The 20,651-nt window shown below is 44.7% G+C and overlaps 1 protein-coding gene across 6 annotated transcripts in view; it reads left to right on the top strand.

The window, feature by feature from the left end:
• Positions 1–20,651, top strand: part of MLIP (muscular LMNA interacting protein) — an 87,359-nt gene that overhangs the window by 9,593 nt on the left and 57,115 nt on the right. Inside the window, exon 2 of one of the 6 annotated variants that reach the window (XM_077308798.1) lies at positions 4,580–4,735. The exons of the other annotated variants lie outside the window; for them this stretch is intronic. Within the exon in view, the coding sequence (XP_077164913.1) occupies positions 4,733–4,735 (3 nt within the window). The 5' untranslated portion in view covers positions 4,580–4,732. The remainder of the gene's footprint in view (positions 1–4,579; positions 4,736–20,651) is intronic. 6 annotated transcript variants of the gene reach the window in all.

Genomic DNA, 20,651 nt, shown 5'->3' with positions numbered 1-20,651 from the left:
TAGGTAGACCATACACTGAACATGAGTTAGCACTGTGACTCGGTGGCTAAAAAGGCAAACAGGATTTTGGGCTATCAAAAAGTAGTATAGTGTCCAGATCATGTGAGGTGATGGTACTGCTTTACTCTGCCCTGGTAAGACCTCACTTAGAATACTGTGTTCAGTTTTGGGCACCACAATTGAAGAATGATGTAGACAAACTGGAGCATGTCCAGAGGAGGGCAACAAAAATGGTGAGGAGTTTGGAGATCAAGATGTATGAGGAAAGGTTGAGGGAGTTTGGTCTGTTTAGCCTGGACAGAAGATGACTAAGAGGTTATATGATAGCCATCTTCAAGAATTTGAAGGGCTGTCACATAGACGATGGAGCAGAGTTGTTTTCTGTTGCCCCAGAGGGTAGGACCAGAACCAATGGGATGAAATTAATTCAATAGTATTTAGTGCTAAACATCCGGAAGAAGTTCCTGGCAGTTAGAGCAGTTCCTCAGTGAAACAGGCTTCGTCGGGAGGTGGTAGGTTGTCCGTTTTTGGAAGTTTTTAAGCTGAGGCTAGATGACCATCTGACAGAAATGCTAATTATGTGAAGATAGGCAGATTGTACATGGGTGGGCAGAAGAGATTGTGTCGGTGCTTGGCTTTTGTGGCATTAAGCAGGCAGTTGGACTAGAGACCCTTCCAACTCTAAGATTCTATGTGGTACTGCATTGTTATCCCCCAATGGGGACCCAAAGTGACTTTAAAAAAACCCAATTTAAATAATTTAAAATAACCAAAATAATGTAGAAACAGAGAGTTGAAAAGGTACACTAACTATCCCAACCAGGGATTCACTGGGAGGGGGGGGGGTCTATCAAGACCACAGGCTGCAAGTTGTATGCTAAAAGCCAAGAATGCTTGAACACTTTTCCTGGAAGGTTCATGCGTCAGGATTTGAGAACCTGCACAACAGAGAAACAAAAGTTCACCTTAGATTTCTCACAGCTGGAGCCTGTTCTTCCCACAATTCTCCTCATCGCTGCAAAGGGAGATATGTAGTATCCTGTGAAAGGCAAGTATCTGTATATGCCTCTCAGATATCCACTTTTTTTCCTGATCCTAATATTTGTTCCCTGCGAAATGACAGGCCTCAAAGGGAGAATACTGTTGCAGTGCATTAAAAATACCAAGCATAATTGCTAAAAGGGAACTGGCTTGTATTTGGCAGAGGCTGGCGTGTGGAATCTTCCAAGGAGGCAGGGAAAAGGTCAGAGAAGGTCCAGGGGATTGCATTTGGTATCCCAGGAATGCGGCACTGCCTTGTGGGCACAGGGAGGTGCTGGATCTCCCAAAGGCTATCAAGCATCATCAAGGAGGGCAGTTTTAGTGATTCCAAGGCACCAGTAGATCCTTGACATCCCCCTCAGCCAGAGCCACCACCTGCCAGGCCAAGCAAGACAGAACCTTCCCTCATGTGAGAAGAATGGAGGCCACCACCAGAAGCTACCTGAAACCCAGATGGGGTGGACACAAGTGGCCACCACCACTGAGTCAGCTGCCTGAGCCCTAAATAGGCAGGCATGAGGGGCCGAACCCTGGGCAGTGTCAGCAGGAGCTTGCTCTTATTCTTTTTCACTCCCATTGAGGGAACAGGGAATAGGGCCATGGGCAGTTGCGCCCAGTATGAGCTCCCAGTGCAGCTGTCCAGGTTGTCCACTGGTGACGGCCGTGTCTGGACAAACTTGACACGGTGCCTGAGGCACTGCAAGTGAGTGGGCTGATGGCAATGACTGGGTGCCACGGAAGGCTACAGAGAGTGACCTGCAGGCAGAAAACCTGAACTATTGCCGTGGGTGCCCTGAGAGTCAGTCATACGTAAGAGCTCCAAATTGCCAGTAATCACAGGAGCACAGGGGACTTGGAGTCCAGAATTAATGGCTCTTTCCACCATTTCCCCAAAAAACCCCACCACTCATCCCCATGTTCAGAATCAGGACTCAGTGTGGCTGCTCTTTCCATTTCACAAATGCTGGGAAGACCAAGCACAGACCTTTTAGCATTTCGTCTGATTTGACTCTCAAATAGATCAGGCAAAGAAATGCTGTCTACTGACAAGAATGCTCATTTAGAATCAAGAAAACTTCCCCAGGCCAACACAACTGGTGAAAGGTCCTGGCAAGAAAAAACAGTCAAGAAAATTCCCTTCTGTTTCCTGCCTGACAGTCATTGAATCATAGAATTGGAAGGGTCCTCCTGGGTCATCTAGTCCAACCCCCTGCACTATGCAGGACACTCACAACCCTATCGCTCATCCACTGTAACCTGTCTCCTCCTTGAACCTTCACAGAATCAGTCTCTTTGTCAGATGGCTATACAGCCTCTGTTTGAAAATTTCCAAGGAAGGAGAACCCATCACCTCCCGAGGAAGTCTGTTCTACTGAGAAACCGCTATGATGATAGGAATGATTTCCTGTCAGTTTCATTATATTCCCAACTCTTCTAGTTTTTACGTTTGCACTCTGCTTGAACTCACTAAGCAAACCAAACTGACTTTTAGTGTTTCAGAATTTATCATCATACTATTAGTTATCCCATTTAAAAAATCAGGTGAATAACAATGGAATGCTTCCATTAATTAATGTATATGCGCCTGATTTTACAGAACAGATGTTTGTATGTTCCTGTGTTAAGCATGTGGCTGGGTACTCATTGCTTGCTTGCCTGCACATGGTCTGTTGTCTGATGTCTTCCAGATATGGATCTGCTTACAGAAACGTGTTTCCACATCCATTGCCTTTGCTGGACTGGAGACAAGCCCTAATGGCTTTCTTTCTGAACTACTATTTTAACCCAGATCCATTTCCAAAAGCACTACATGGCCTCTTACTTAACTTGTGGAGATGAGAACATACCCCTGAATGACACACCAGCTGTAATCTGAGAGGCCTCCCTCTGTTCTGTCCCTCTCCACGGGGAAAGAATAATTTAAAGACCAGTAGCAGGCTGACTCCAGAAGGTGGGTTGAACTGTCCTGGTCACTCTTGTTCCCATTTCTTGTTGCAGAGGAGTTATGCATGGTCAATGTAACACTAAAAAAAAACATGCCCTTTGTTTTCTTGACGTGCCAAATAAGGGCACAAACTGCTTCTCCATATCCAAGTCATTTGACAATCACTCTTCTCCCTGTTTTAATGACTGGAGCTTTGAACAACAGAGTTTGAACCACAACTGGCCCAACTGTTTCATTCTGGCCAGGTATGTCTGAGTTGGAGTTTTAAAATGTGTAGAATTTGGGGTCAATTCTGTGGACCCATGTGTACAGGGGTGTGGGTATTTTGCTGCTGAAACAGAAATGCCCACCCAGAAATTATACAGACTTTTATTTACCAACTCTTTATGCATGTAAATTTTGACAAGGGAATCTGACTCAAAATAATCTGAAAACCCAAATCAGGCAAAGCATTTTTATTTGTTTAAAATATTAATATTCCACCTTTCTCCTGGAAGGCCTGAAGCAGTGTATAACAGATCACTGGTAGTGGCCAAAGGCAGCTTGGTCAACTGCAGGACTGCCAAATATAATATGCATTTAGTTTAAGATGACCAGATTTTAACATTGGTAAAGCGGGACACCATTGACCCGGGGGGGGGGGGGGTTCTTGATTAAAAAATTGGTCTATATGGAGCAACAAAAAGTTTCATAGAACGCTTAGAAGGCAAAAATAGTATTGTAATATATATATTTTTAATTTCAACATAAGTACAGTTTGCCAGGTACCTCCAGATGTCCCTCCAAAAGTGGGACAATTTGGTCACAATTTAGTTAGTTATTTCCAAAATGTATATTCTGCCTATCTGCACTTACAAGGGCTGCCAAAGTGGCTAACAATTACAAACATGCATGATAATAAATACATTATAAAACCATTAAAATAACCCCTCCCTCCCAAACATGCCTCATTAAAACACCTTTAAAAAGAGTTTGACAGGTGTTAAAAGGTCAGTCTGTAGTGTCACATGGATCTATGGGCCTATCAAGGACTCAGAAGGAACCTAGCACCCTAGTTATATGTGGAAGCAAAGCCTTTTGCCTCTGTAAGGAGGGACTTGCTTGCAGTGTTGTGTGTAAGCAAGAAAAGACAGAGACTAAGTAGCTGTCAGTCCACCCACTGACTGGTGAGGCTAGTAAAGAGGCAGGCAGAAGGAGGAACAGCAGCCTGTGTTGATAGGGCATTATACTATTCACTATAGTAACAAATGCACCAAAATGGCATAAAGATAACTTTTAAAGACAGTCTTTTTTAACATAATTCATACCAACAGTAAAAGATTATCTGTAGTAAACTCAAATGTAGGGGTGTGCATTCCCCAAAAAATCTGAAGCTGAAAATATACACAAAGATTCCTGTCTCAGGTTGTTACCATAATTTCCAGAAAGGTAAGCTGAAGCCCAGGATTCTAGAGCATTAACAAAAAGAAAAGCATGCCTTGAAACATCTTTGTTGTTTATCATGTTCAGGGATTACTGTTGTCATCAGCAGCAGACATCTTATTTTTCTTTGATTCTCCTGCTTTCCTGGGCAATTGCGATTCTCCCTTCCAGCTAGATCCTTGCAAGGGATCCAGGAGTACACGGAAACCATCATGATTGGACACAAACTCCAGTGAAAGAATAGTCAAAGCCAACAGCTGCTGCTCTGATCTGGATGACATTTTTCACAGGAATGAGAGACTTCACCAGCCAGGAACTCCTTAAATGGTAAAAGTATTTAATGTGTTCCTATGGGTAGCCTGAAGACACATGTCTCAGGACAATTAGATAATCGACTCATTGCATACAATCTTTCAACATGCACCTGTCAGGCCAAAAACATGTCCTCCCCCCAGCTGGAAGAAACAGTGCAGAGAAGGGTGCTGAGGGGCATCTGCTTTAAGAGTCTGTAAATTTGAACCTCTTTGTTAATTCTGCCTGAAATTTAGTTGATTTTTAGATTATGCTCTTTGCAAATCTGCTAACATTACCTTTTAAAGAGTTGCCACAGACTCTTAGTTTTCTTCACAAATCTAATGGTTCTGAAATTCCCCAAAAAACCACCCCAATTTTTTTTTAAAACGCTGAATTAAATTCCAAATTGATACTACCCCAAAAATTTGAAATTATAATGACCCAACTCAACACAAAACACAACCCTAATTTTCACTAAGGAGCACATAAAAATCAACAGAAAGCTTTCTGAAACAAAACCAGGGGGGAAAACCTCCCATCATCCTGTCCTTTCTGTTCTATAAGATCACTCCAAAAAGAAGCCAGGATATGGCCATGGTTGTAGTCTTGTAAGGGGGCAGCAAAGGTGGTGCATGGTGTCATGTGGACTTTTTGTTTTATATTCTCTCAATGGAATTCTATAATCACACTTTTGTCTATACTGTGAATCCTGGTTTTCTGACAAAAGTTGGTATTAGGAAGAGTGTGAAAAGGGATATCTCTCTTTCTTTTCTCCACTACAGGCTCCGCGGGTGAAATCTTACTATAGTTAATGTATGGATAACACAACACTGACCAACCTTATCCATCATCCTGCTTGCATATTCTAAGAATACCAAATACAATCTTGGCCTGCCTCTCTTTCTCTTACTATTTGTTGGCAGCTAAGCCAACCTTGGTGAGGTGATGGATGTGTTGCAATTTGATTCATTAACCGCCCGAGGCAACCATATCATATTTCTAAGGTTTGGTATGATGAAGCTGTCTGACCTAATGTAGCACTGCTTGGCCTAATGTAGAAGCAGGACCCAATGCCCCTGGCCTTTCCAGCTAGATGGAGCATTCCCAAAATGAACAGAGTGGAATAAATGTTTTTAATTTGTATGCAGATGCTGCAGTCTGCTCTATGGAGCAGGAAATTCTTTTTGCATGAAGTCTGAATGTAGCATCAACTATGTCAGCAGCACTTTAGATTGTAGCCAATGATAATTAAGCAACAGATTTCTATGGTGCCTTCTGAAGGCAAGAAGGAAAAGATGGGGGTATATCTATCAGGATATCAGCAGTAGGAGACAATGAAGGAGAAAGGGAATAAGACTGTGTGAGAACCTACTTATGAGATCCAATATGTTCTAGTGGTTGGAGCATTGGACTAGGATCTTGGAGACCCTGATTTGGGACCTCCACCTGGGTGATCTTAAGCCAATCATATTCTTTAAGACTAATGTACTTCACAAGGTGGTATGTGTTAGGATAAAATGGTAGAGGAATAATCTTGTAAATCGGGGGAGGAAATCAGGGTATAAATATCTAGATGTATGGTATAAATATCTAGAGAATGGAGAAGATGTGCAGATTAGAAATCTAATAATGGAGTCTCTTTGCTGTTAGGGGTTCAGGAACCACATGTAGCTCTTTGACATGGTGCCTGTAGCTCTTTTGACCACCCAATTTGGCATCTCTGCATGTTTCAGAAAAGTGGGCAAGACTATTTCCTGGTGGGGCTTATGGTTGGTAGATTGGTAACTCTCCTCTAAAAACAGCAATGAATTAAATTCCATGACTAATTGTTTAATTTTGGTAGGTTTTCACTAGGAAACCCGAATGGGATAGGCATATCATTGACATTGTTGGGTCATGTGAAGGTTTTGGATAATTTGTCTTCCTCCCTACTAAAGCCATTTTCTGAAGAGGAAAAAAAAATTAACTCCCCTCCCTGCCAGGATATGCCACCTTTTATAAAATGGCTGAGGCCTAATTCTAGGTATTTATTTCATAGGTTACACTAGTGTAACCTGTAGACTAGTGTTTATAACACCATTCATGATCAGCAACATACTTTCTTCTTTTGAAATTGTGCAGTTCCACTATGCCAGTCCATCTCAAAGTCAAACATACAGTGATCTAAAAAAAAACAAAACTGCAATCAGCAAAAATTCATCTTCCCCATGTTCTTTTCTATTGTTTTTGAAGGCCACTTCCCACTTCAGTAATGCGGAATCTAATTCCCCAATAATTTGCAATATGCTTTCCGTGAGCTTTCTGCAAACTATGCAAACCTGAATTACTTGAGACGGCTTCTTTATACATAATATAGAGCTATATTGTAACAAATGGTTCAGAAAGATACTTGGGTAAAGATTTAAGGCAGGGGTAGTCAAACTGCGGCCCTCCAGATGTCCATGGACTACAATTCCCATGAGCCCCCTGCCAGCATTCGCTGGCAGGGGGCTCATGGGAATTGTAGTCCATGGACATCTGGAGGGCCGCAGTTTGACTACCCCTGCCTTAAGGTCTATAAACTATACCAAGGGTGGTTAAACTGAGGCTCTCCAGATGTCCATGGACTGCAACTCCCACAAACCCCTGCCAGCATTGGCAGGGGCTCATGGAAATTGTAGTCCATGCACATCTGGAGAGCCACAATTTGGCCACCCCTGGTCTATACTATAGTTTATGGATTGTATAGTTTATGCTTGTTGTTTTAAGTAAGATCCTTATACAATTTTGCATCATTTAATGTGTTATGTTCATGCTCATGCTTTTGCTTTGGTTCCATTTTCAAATTTCTGATTGGTTCCAGATTATTACAATACAAATTGTAATTTGGATGTTTATTGGATGTCTGATCCTCTCGACTGTGTTAATTTACTTTGTGTTATGCCCCTTGAGTCCCAGTAAAAAAGGTGGACAAGGAACAATGTAATAACTAAATACATCTATAAATAACCATGCATGTATTTTCTGAAACTCACTATCCAGTATATTTGAAACAGAAAAGCTGGGTGGGGAGGGGGGGAGGTTGCTTTCCCTTTTTTACTACCCAAAGGAGCCTCAAAGAGGCTTACGATTGCCTAACCTTCCTCTCCACACAACAGACAACCTGTGAGGTAGGTGAGGCTGAGTGAGCTTAGAGAGAACTGTGACTGGCCCAAGGTCACCCAACTGGCTGCACGTGGAGCAGGAGTGGGGAATCGAATCTGGTTCTCCAAATTAGTGGCCACTGCTCTTAATCACTACATGAAGTTGGCTCTCTAACACAGGAACAGGAGCACATGTGACAGCAGCAGCAAGCACATTGTGAGAAATATGTGGAATCACAAACACTCACACAAACTTGCATTCAGTGTCACTTATAGTTTGGCTCTCACTGGGACCTTCTCTGGAGGAAAAGGATGTCTGCTGATGGTCTCTATCCTGCTTAGCCTCACATCCAACTTCTCAAGCAAAAATAAAGTCTTAGGGCAATCCAACCAAAAGTCTTTCACTTTTGACGGTTGGCGCTTTAATTCTCCTTCATGCTTGGCGTTATGGACGTTTGTTCTTCTGGCCTGCGGCGTGGGAAGAGTTGGCCTGTTCATAGACTTTCTGTGTGGTCAAATTACCTCCTGCCTTCATCGCAATTACCCAACAGCTCAAGCAGGCAAAGAACAGGCTGTTCTTCTTCAAAAACCCACCGAGGAAAGGCAATCACTTCTTGAAATATGATACCTCCTTTTAAAAGATATTTTCAAATGATAAAGATCTTTATCCCAGCCTGGTATTTTAATGTTGCTCTCTGGATTATAAATAATCTTCTGCATTTTAGAGTTTATCTTGAAAGCAACTCTGTAAATCAGTGTGATCAATGTTCAGTTCACACACAGAGCTTATGTAAAGGTTAAACATCAGTGGCTGTACTGCTTAGAACAATCAATGTTCCTCCACCAGCATCAAAGAAACAAAGGCAGGGCCCTGTTTATTTCAGCAGCACTTTTCATGCCCATTCCGTGCTTTCCATGCCCAAATCGCTTGATAAAATAGAAGTAGCTGATCTGGGGCCAAGGGACCAAGCCCTATGAAGATAGGTTGAGGGACTTGGGAATGTTCAGCCTGGAGAAAAGGAGGCTGAGAGGGGACATGAAAGTCCTCTTTAAGTATTTGAAAGGTTGTCACTTGGAGGAGGACAGGATGCTGTTCCCATTGGCTGCAGAGGAAAGGACATGCAGTAATGGGTTTAAACTAAAAGCACAATGATATGGGCTAGATATCAGGAAAAACTTTTTCACAGTCAGAGTAGTTCAGCAGTGGAATAGGCTGCCTAAGGAGGTGGTGAGCTCCCCCTCACTGGCAGTCTTCAAGCAAAGGTTGGATACACACTTTTCTTGGATGCTTTAGGATGCTTAGGGCTAATCCTGCGTTGAGCAGGGGGTTGGACTAGATGGCCTGTATGGCCCCTTCCAACTCTATGATTCTATTATTCTAGCTAGGCTGACAATACATAAAAACATGCATCTTTTTGCTGGGCATCTTTTCCTTGATAGTTTAGACAGGCAGCATCTATGTGAGTATTTCTGGGCATATGCCTGTGGACAAATGAATGAGGACAAATGAATGAGGATCATATTAATTTTCATGGGTTGAAGGAAATGCATACTTAAATCCTTTCTCAGCAGCATTAAATAAACCATCAAGCCAGTCTTAATGATTAGCAAAGGTTGCTTGTATCCTCTTTGCCTCCTACTCAGCAATGGCAATGTTAAACTAAACCCCAATTCATTAAAAAATGTTTAGAACGGTCTGTATTTAAAGGTTCACAAAAAATATTGACTCACCAATTCCAATTTTTATGAATAGGGGTTTAGTTCAACCTCATGCTGTTGCAAATACTTTTATTTAGGTCTTCAGCTTAAACCAAGCAGCTTGTTAGCACTCTTAGTTTTTGGCTTTTACTATAGAGCAGTGGTTCTCAACCTTCCTAATGCCACGACCCTTTAATACAGTTCCTCATGTTGTGGTGACCCCCAACCATAAAATTATGCAAGGGTTCTTTCACAGGAATTAAACTGAAACTGACCAATGGCGTGAAGATCCATTGTTGATGGTTGTATATAAATTGTTTTTTTTCCTGAGGTTTCTCAGTTCAGTTCTGCCTCTTGTCCCACCATGCCTATTTCATTCTTTTCCACTGCTTCAGACAGACAAACGCTCCATCTACTCCGCAAGGCTGTTGTGTGGATGAAATGGAAGAAGAGCAGCCGAGTGTGGGCACCTGCAGGATAAGCAGCAACAGTGGCGGTGCCCTCCTGCCAAGCTGCTCACACTGCCGTGACCCCTGTGAGAAGGTTGTTCGACCCCCAAAGGAGTCCCGACCCCCTGGTTGAGAACCACTGCTATAGAGGAACCTTGAATCCACTACATCGGGGGTCAACAAACCCTGGTCTGTGGCCCGGTGCTGGGCCACGAGAGCCTCAGGAGCGGGCCGCAGCTCCCTCTCCCCGCCCCCCTGCAGCAAGCAGCTCGCCAGGCTACGAGCAAATTGGCCACCAAAGGGGCCGATTAGCTCGCAGCCCGGCAAGCTTCTTGCTACGGGATGGGGGGAGAGGGAAGTGCGACCGCCGGCATGGTGGGAGTGCAAATGCGCATGTGTGGCAGTTTTGCACATGTGCACATGTGTGAAACTGTCACGCATGCACGTTTGTGCTACCACCATGCACAAATGCACATGCGTGGCAGGTCCACGCATGTGTGTTTGCACGGGGCCCCGGGTTGCCCTCTCTCCCCAACCCTTGGCAACAGGCCGCAACCTTAAAAAGGTTGCAGACCACTGCACCACATGATGAGTTTTAATACTTTTTAAAAACTTTTATTTCTCGAAAAGTTTAACTTGCTGAGCATGATAAAGGTGGGGTTAATGTGGAAAGTTCATGATGCATGTTGTTGTAAAGATTGATTCTGTGTATTAAATTTAATTAATGTTAAATTTAATTGATGTTAACTAACCCCTGAGCAATAATATTGGGAACAAGTATTGTTACACAGCAATGAAGAACTTAATGTTTGAATACACTTGGTCATAATTATAAATTGTTTTTAGAAGTCTAATGTTCAGACTATATGGAAGTGATATTTGTATACTAAATATTATACTTTGATTATTTTTATTTTCTACATAAAGAACAGGCAGCTGGGGAAAGCATCCTCTTTGTGAAACAGAGATCTCAGCTAGCACCTGTTTCATCTGTGTCTTCTACATATTTAAATTGGATTTACCACAGAAGAATTATGAAAAGGAATAATGGAAAGAAATACACTTTTTGTTTTTATATTATTGCATCAGCTCCATAACTGCTATGAAGTTTCATTATAATATCACTATTGTGAATTTTATTTTTGAGTGTATTTTTTTGTGGGTACACAGGGATTGCCCCCTTCCTCTTTTGTCCTACTCAGCAATGGCAAGAAGCTTGTGGGATTTGCCAAATGAATAAGGCTTCCCAGTTCTTATTTCCTTCCTGTATACTGCATCTTCCTCCACAATGGGGACCCAGACTGGCTTACCTTTTTCTCCCTCCACTCCATTTTCTCCTCACAACAACAACCCTGTGAGGTAGGTTACACAGAGAGTGGGTGAGTGGCCCAACATCACCCGGCATCTTCCAAGGCAGAATGGGGCCCAGAACCCTGATTTCTCGAACCCCAAATCTTGCACTGCAGCTGCAAGACCACCCTGTTTCAAATCGATTTACCCATCCATGTAAAATGCAAGAAAGGCAGCCAATTCAGATGTTCTGCGAGGCTTCGTTTGTCGGCTTGTTGTATTTTCTTTCAGAAAGGGGCTGGGGTTGTTTGTTTTCAAATCAGCAATGTAGAAATCCAGCTTTGCCTTGATAGTCTCTCCTCAGTATGACTCATCGACAGCAGGTTCACCTTTCATCGCAGGGTGTGGGGCTCTAAGAATAGCGGCAGAACTCTACCCTGGCCACAGCAACTATTGCATGACTCACTCTGGCTGACCGCAGTGCCACGGCCGTAGTACTAAGGAAGCTGGCACTTGCAGAGGAAGGAGTTTTCAAATCAGTGACATGGCTTGGATTGCGTTTAAATAAGTATTGTACAGCAGCTTTAAAAATGCCCCCAAACCTGCTCTCTTTTCCATATATTTTTATTACAAAGTCCGCCCCCCCCCAGCAAGGAATTCCTGCACAGTGACTATTAACTCTGCATCATCAACACAACAAATGCAAAATAATGATCATTACCTTTTCACAGAGAATCCTGAGGACTGTACTTGTGGGGAAAGAGCGGAAGGACAGAATTCTTAGGCTATTTCCAAACAGAGGGTCAAATCATGCAATGCCTCCTACCCACAATAGCGGGATATTAAACCACGCTATTTCCTCCCTCCATATTTTAAAGTTTTACTGCTGCGGCTTCTTGCCTTTTCCCCTCCTCACATGCTGCGCAAAAATCCAAAAGAGAGAGCAACACGCTCTTTCACTCACCACTCCTTGGCCTGTCAATCAGTGGAGGCAACCAATCAGAGGTTTGTTCATCTAGCTTTTTAAAATTGAAACTTACACATGGCAATGCATATTTGTTGCCATGCATGTGCATTGCCATGTAAGGTAAAGCTCCCCCCCCCAAAAAAACCCCCTAAACATGGCTGGCCAGCAGAAGGCATGGAGAGGGAGGCAGGTTCCCCCCCCCCCGTCAGTTCAGCCTCTATTCAGAGGCTGCCCAGCTACACTTTGCATGTGCGAAAATTCCTGTAGCATTGTCACTAGACTAAAATGGTGTTCTTAGAGGAGAAAAGCAACCCAGATTCAGCAGATGGCTGTCCTTTTTTCATTTAACTGAGTTCCAATTCACTTTTGCCAGACACTGCATTTTTGGGGTGAGAGGGGTTTTTTTGTTTGGTTTTGTTAACAGAGGTCCTAACTAGAGAGAAAATAAAAACTATTGGTAAAGCCATATAAAACTGCAAGAGTCCAGTAGCACCATAAAAACTAACAACATTTGTGATGGGTGATGAACTTTCACGAGTCACTGCTCACAACTGAAGAAGTGAGCAGTGAATCACAAAGGTTCATCCTCTGCCACAAATTTTGTTAGACTTTACTGGACTCTTGCTCTTTTCTACTGCTACAGACAGACAAACACAGCTACCTAACTTTATCTATTGGTGAAGCCACAAGTATTCATACAGAGTATTTAGAAGAAGAAGAATTCGTTCCTATATGCCACTTTTCTCTACCCAAAGGAGTCTCAAAGTCGCTTACATTCGCCTTCGCTTACCTCTCCCCACAACATACACTCTATGGGGTAGGTGAGGCAGAAAGGGCCTTGATATTACTGCTTGGTCAGAACAGCTTGATCAGTGCCATGGCAAGCCCAAGGTCACCTAGATCAGTGGGCCTCGACCCCCGGTCCGGGGACTGGTACCAGTCTGTGGATCAGTTGTTACCGGGCCGCGGCTCCTCCTCGTCCTCCTTCCCGGCTGCTGCCTCAGGGGCTGCCCTGCCACTCTGCCACCGGCTCACCTTTGGTGCTCTCCAGTGGCCACCATGGCTGGGGCTCTCCCTCAGCATGGCACTGTGCAACTGATGCTGGCAGCGCCCTCCAGCGGGCGGCGGGAACTCAGGGGCACCGGCAGGAAAGCAAGTGGAGCAGGGGCTCAGGCGGCGGCAACATCCCTCAGCAAAAGACTTTCCCCCCTCGGGCCTCAGTAAAATTGTCAAGCGTTGATCGGTCCCCGGTGATAAAAAGGTTGGGGACCACTGACCAAGATGGCTGCATGCGGGGGAGCGGGGAATCAAAACCGGTTGGCCAGATTAGAAGTCCGCACTTCTAACCACTACACCAAGCTGGCATAGACTGGAAGGCTTTTTTTTTTTGGTGGGGGGGTTGCAGAAGGAACTTTAGTGGAATTGATTGGCAGGATTAATCCCTAACAGAAGACATTTCTGAAAGAGAAGTTCTCTGCCTCCCTCCTCTCACTGAAGCCCACTGATAATCCTGCAAATATCCCTTCTGGTTGACAGGGGACCCCAGCATAAGCGGCAAGTTGTGGGTCTGAAGTGAGAGGGAGGGACTGGTGAAAACTAAGCCATCCAGTTCACTTATGGAAATGATGCAATCCACCATATTGTATGTTGATTAGCCCCAAGACCACACTCTTCTGTTGCACACAGAAGACTCAAATACATTTACGAAATGAAGCCTGCCTCCATTTTCTGGTTTTACAACTTTGTTTCTTAGATTACTCCTTTCCATTTTAATAACTTTTACTACTCTAGGGGTCAAATTCCCACTCATAGAATTACAGATTTATTGTGGCCTACTTAACTACTAGCACAGGCGTGGTTTTAGAAAATAACTTGAGCAGGGTAGAAATAGGACAGGACTGTAGCAAGCCAACACCACAATACTGATTTTTAATTAGAGTTAGCAAACTCCTTTTTAGGAATCCTTTTCATTCTCCTTTCCCTTTGTTAATATTTTGAAAAACAAAGATATGTCTCCATTGATTTTTTTTAAACCACCTTTTGCCAAAAGTTTTGATATTAAAATGTATTCCTAAGAGGAAAATCATAGTAAAATTGTCCCACTCCAGAGATGTCTGTCAGGGGCAGGAGTTCTGATATGCACATAATACCTCATGCCGATGGTCATGAACCAGTGCATAAAACAAAGTTCATGCTGAACTTGGGCTGGATCAGGAGTCATAAAGCGATATTCATGGAAACATGTGCATCACAAATGTTCCTTGAATTTCGGGGGCAGTTCAGGAAATGAACACATTGGCCACTCAAGCTCCAGGGCAACGGTGGGAGTGGGATTCGGCCTGAAGGGGCCTCCAAAGCTTGACAGGCACTGCTGACTGCCAGTTACAAAGCTTCCATTTGGCAGTATGGGATGTGAAAACTATAAAAAGTCAAAGCTGCAGCACAGCCATCCTTTGTTGCATTTTGGAGGATACAGAGAGAAGGTATTTGCTGAGCAGGGCATTGCTCGTTGATCTGTATGTGCCACTCAGCCAGCCTCTCTCTTTTCCTTGAGCACTTCTGCTGTGGGTTCCTCTGAAGAGCCTTCAATTTCTACCCACTTCCATTTAACCAACTCTCTGGGCTGGGGTGTGTTTTCTGGGTCAGTGCTCTGTGTGCCACCCAGCCTTTCTTCTAGGGGGCCTTGCTTCCTCCCGGGGTTCATCTGAGGAGATCTTGCACTGCTGGTGGGCTTTTGGGTGTTTGGTGGACTCAGGACTCTGATGCACATATCCTCTCCACTCCTGCCAAGCAGTAGGGCTTAGCTGTTGGGTGTCTCGGCTGATGGGCTACATTTATACATTCCCCCCTACCTCTAGCAAGAAGGTTTGGTGCCCGGAGATGGGGGAGCCTGTGGCATGAGGAGTAGGTTGGAGATTCATATTCCTTACATGACAAAAACCCTTAGCACCCAATGTCATCCTGATGGCAGGCAGAGAGATTCACACTCGGGAGGGGGGGGTTGGTAATCTGCCCCCACTCTGAGAGACTGTAGAGGAGCAGGGCGAGGTTCCCTGTGTGTTTGATGCTGTACAAGGCCCATTCTATACATACCAGAAGGTGCACCTGACACTTCCCCAAAAGTACTTTTCTAGAGGCACCTTCTTTGGGTGCCATAACTCAGATCCTGTAACTTCAATCCTTACCAAAAGGTGAGGGGGCAAGTGGAGGATGGTTAGATGAAATTCTCCTGTGAGTTTGGAGTCTCTGTCACACTGAAGGGGGGGGGTTGTGCCGCATCACAAACTTAACACACCAGTTTGGTTTGCATGAAGCCATTTCAATTCTACCACAAACTATGAGCCAAATCACATTCTCCTGGTTTGTGCCCATCCCTATAGTGTTCATATTTCAGGTAGTGAAGAAATTAATAACTTTTGTGTATAGAAAACTCCTTTTTTTCACTGAAATTAATGGGAAATCTGGGCATCATTCAATGCATGTTTGGACCTTATACAGAAGCCAAATGCTGATAAAATTCTAAATAAAAGGGGTTTCAAGTATCCAAAATATAACTAAATTGCAATTATGAGAACTACAAATATGCATCATAATATATACCTCTGCCATCTTTAAACAGCCCGTGGCGCCACGGGCGCCACGGACTAAATAATTCGTTAAGCCCCCTTGAGGTGGGCTTTGTCCGTGATGAGGAAGGGTCCGGGTTGGACCCTTCCTCACGACAGACCCCTCCGATTCCCAGCCTGAGCAACTGCGAGCCGCGCGCAGCGCAGCTCGCAGTTGCTCCCGGCCTGACGCGGCGAGAGGCACGAAGCGCCTCTCGCCGCGTCAGGCCGCCGCCCCAGGGAGCCCCCGGCAGTCGCGCAAAGCGCGGCTGCCGGGGGTTCCCTGCCTGGCGGAGTGACGCGGTGAGAGGCGCGAAGCGCCTCTCGCCGCGTCAGCCCGCCTGCCGGGGGTTCCCTCCCTGGCGGTCTGACGCGGCGAGAGGCGCAAAGCGCCTCTCGCCGCGTCAGACCGCCGCCCGAGGGATCCTGCCTGCTGCCTAAAAAAGCCTGCTGCCGCCACCGCCACCGACGCCGACCAGCCCGCCGCCGGTGAGTCCTAGCGCCCGCTGCATTTCCCTGCAGTGGGCTTGCTTACTAGTAATTTATAATCTCACCAATTCTATGCTATTTACCTCCTGGCTCCTAACACCCATGAAATTTTCGAATAAACAATGAATTTAAGTTTTGATGGGTGGCATTTTTAGCTAAATATTTCTTGGATCTCCACAGTTGCAGGCATTGTCAATTAGAGGTATTAGTGTGCCCTAAAGGCACACTAGGGCCTCTTGTGGCGTAGAGTGGTAAGGCAGCCGTCTGAAAGCTTTGCCCATGAGGCTGGGAGTTCAATCCCAGCAGCCGGCTCAAGGTTGACTCAGCCTTCCATCCTTCCGAGGTCGGTAAAATGAGTACCCAGCTTGCTGGGGGGTAAACGGTAATGACTGGAGAAGGCACTGGCAAACCACCCTGTATTGAGTCTGCCATGAAAGCGCTAGAGGGTGTCACCCCAAGGGTCAGACATGACCCGGTACTTGCACAAGGGATACCTTTACCTTTACCTTTTAAAAGCACACTAAATAATTTGATTCCTTGTCAGCAAATAATGTCATAAACATCAGTTGTATTCCTTGTGAGCTGACGGTCCAATACTGGGACAGGTAGACTGCGAAGGCAGACCCACGTTATTCCATCAAAGCGATCCAATTGAACTTTGTCTTCCTCTTGTGGTTGGTTGTCCGGTCATTATGAATATAGCCTGGAACATGTTTACTCGACTAAGTGAAGACTGAGAACAGACAAAATATTTGCATGACAAGATCAGGGGGCAAGACAGGAAAAAGGGGAACAAACCAAAATAGACGATAGCAATGTGATAACTATGTGTTAAGACGTTTTATACAAAATAAGATAATCATTAATACCCCAATGGAAAATCCGCATGCTCTGGCTCTAACATTTAGGGAGCGCATACATCTTCTGTGGGGAAGGCCTAGGGATGCCAACCTCCAGGTGGGCTTGAAGTTCTCCTGGAATTACAACTGATCTGCTCACTACTTAACCAGTTCCTGCAGAGAAAATGGCAACTTTGGAGGGGGGAGGGTATTAGGGTATATTCTCAAGTTATCATTAGGGTTAGCAAAGGAATGGGTCTAGGTGGGGAGGTTTTGGGTTTAGTAGGAGCTATAATCCTGGGGAAATCTTAGTGTCTTTGTTAGGGAAGGCCATGGGATGTATAAATACATCTTAACATTATTTTTAAAGTAAAAATATTTTTAAATGGTGATTTATATCAGGGTAAATTTTTGGGTTAGGGTTAGCATAGGCATGGATCCATTTAGGGAGTTTTTAGGTTTCGTGGGAGCATTATGCCTGGGTTAGACTAAGTGACATGGTTACGAAAGGCTATGGGATGTACAAATATTTTTAGACATTATTTTACATGTAAAAATATAAAAATAAATAGGGATTTATATCAGGGTAGATATTCAAGTTAGGGTTAGGATGAGGTTAAGGTTAGGGGTAGGCTAAAGGGTTATGGTTATTATTAGATTAGGGTAAGGGTTCAGTGTTATCATTAGGTTTGTGTTAGGGTTAAGTTATAGTTAGTGTTAGGGTTCAGGGTTATGTTAGATAATAAATTATTATGTAATAAATTATTTTTATTGAATATCACCATTCTACAATTCAAATTTTACAGTGCTGTTAAATTTACATACTTTTTACACCAAAGAATTATTACTACTATTTCCATCACAACTATTTCCATCACATATTTCCAATATTTCCCAAAAGCACTTAATTTTTAATTGAGCAACTTTTACATGTTCTATCAATTATAATTTTCACATATTGTTTTCAGCATAACCTTCTAACCAGAACCACCACTGGATTTGTTGGAGTGTTAAAGTTGCTGATGACTTATTGACATGGTTTGGAAGATTAATGGGATGTATAATTTTTTCAAAATTATTTTACATACAAAATATAGGGATTTATATGAGCGTAAATTCTCAGGTTAGGGTTAGTATTAAGTTAGATATGGTTTAAGTTGTGGAGTTTTGAGGTTTAGTGGGAGAGGTAGGGCTGGGGAAGACTCAGTGTCATGGTTAGGAAAGGCTATGGTATGTATATATATAAAACAAGGCTTCAAAGCCTGTTCATAAGGACAGGCTTTGAAGGGGCCGGGGCAGCCCCCCCGCCCCCATCCCCGCCGAAGCCTCCCCCTCCTGCCCCCTCCCTGCGAGTCCCTGGCTTCGGTGCAGCCCTTGGAGCAGTGGCCCTCGAATGGCAGAGGGGCCAATTGGAAGGCGCTTTGTGCCTTCCAATTGGCCCCTCTGTCATCAGTCCAGGGCCAAGGGGCCAATTGTTGGCCCCTGTAAGCTATCCTGGTCTGAGCCCACCCCCACCCCCACCCCCCTTAGGCTTTTATTTATACCACTAGTAATCAAGCCCACTGTATGAGTAATACAGCGGGCTCTAGGCACGTACCAGATCGTAGGAGGCCCGTCGGGTGGCGGGGCCTCTCCCGGGCGGCGGTCATTTGGCGGGCAGGGAGTCCCCGGCAGCCGCGCTCGGCGCAACTGCCGGGAGCTCCCTTCCTGGTGTCGTGACGCGGCGTGACGCGCCTGGCGGCCTGATGCGCCTGGCGGACTGACGCGCCATAGAGGCGGAGGGCAGAGCGGCTCCATGTCAAGGCGAGGGCGCAGGCGCGGCGGCCATTTTTGAAGTAGGCGGACGGAGGCCATGGGCCACGCGGGCAGCTGCGTCGGGATACTCGTCAACAACGGGGTACTGCCGGCTGTGTCAGGCCGCCGGGCAGGGAGCCCCCGGCACCCGCGCAGAGCGCGGCTGCCGGGGACTCCCTTGCGGCCAGCCGGACGTGTCGGAGCAACTGCGAGCCGCGCTGTGCGCGGCTCGCAGTTGCTGGGGCTGGGAATCGGAGGGACCAATTGGCAGGCGCTGCGCGCCTGCCAATTGGTCCCTCCGATTGTCTGTCCTGAGGAAGGGTCCTATCCGGACCCTTCCTCATCACGGACACATCCCGCCTTAGGACCCCTTAACGCTTTATATAGTGCGTGGCGCCCGTGGCGCCACGGGCGGTTTAAAGATGGAGTGGTATAAAGATAGGGATTTATATCAGGGTAAAATTTAGGTTAGGTTTAGGGTGAGCTTACACAATCACTGGGTTGGTGAGTTTTTAGGTTTAGTAGGAATGTGAGGTCAAGGCAAATTTAGTGACATGATTGGGAAAGGCCATGGAATGTATAAATATTTTTGGCGTTATATTGACAAGAGCCAGCCTGGCGTAGTGATTAAGACCAGTGACTTCGAATCTTGCAGAATGGGTTTGATTCAAACCTCCCCGAGCCTCAGGGGAGCGCAGAATATAAATACAATAAATAAAAAAATACACACAAACAAATAAATTCCCCACTATTCCACGTGCAGCCAGCTGGGTGACCTGGGGCTTGTTTAAATAAAACCTTTTGTTTTATTATAATGTCAAGAAGCAAACTTTTGCAACTGCATTTGAAATCACCTTTCCATGAGAATTTTTGTAGGAGCCCCTCTGCATATTTCAGGAAGTTATCCAAATGCTTAAATCAAGAAACAGCAGGCATTATCAGCTCATTTCTTTTCACTTCATATAATGTATAATGGACCAAAATATGGGAGGTTGTCTTCACTACATCCGCACGGAAGCAATATCTCAGATGTAGAAGTGGATGGTGATACTTCCCATACAAAACTGCTGTTGGGAGAGTGTCCATCCTGGCCCTGGAGAATGCCCTTCTAATTTTCAAATTATTGATTTTCATTAGGTAAGGAGCAATGGTGATATTTTGCCATGATTTTTAGCTAGAGCAGAAAGCTGGATTATTTTACAAGTAAAAAATGTGTAAAAGAAATAGACATTTATATCTGGGTGAATTCTAGTGTTAGGGTTAGCTTAGGCATGGCTCGATTTGGGGAGCTTTTAGGTTTAAGAACTATCTTCGTTTATCTTTCTTACTAGATGGTTGTTTAAAAAAATCTTTTAGCGATATATAGTTCTTTCTACTTCAATTAGGAATATCTAGTTGTGTATTTCTTTTCACTGTCATTTTTGTAGTAGGAGTTTTTTGTGTCTACCATAGTTATCTGAAATCTGAACACAAGACTCTCTCTCCTCCAGAAAGTTGTTTACAAAGCAGATGGCCCTGAATGTAGGACATTCATCTTCCTCTTCTCCCTACCTTCACGGGGCCTGATTGCATGAGACTCCCAGTAGCTTCCACCGTCTCCACCAGGGATGCTACTTACCTGTTTGGGACAGGAGATCTCCCATCTCCAGCATCTGTTACCTGTGGCTTCTCTGGCAGGAAGGAGGGAACAAAAGAT

Source organism: Paroedura picta, chromosome 1, assembly GCF_049243985.1.
Source record: "Paroedura picta isolate Pp20150507F chromosome 1, Ppicta_v3.0, whole genome shotgun sequence".
NCBI lineage: Eukaryota > Metazoa > Chordata > Lepidosauria > Squamata > Gekkonidae > Paroedura > Paroedura picta.
The sequence above is the reverse complement of the archived record's forward strand: the minus strand, read 5'-3'. Positions and strand labels throughout refer to the sequence as shown.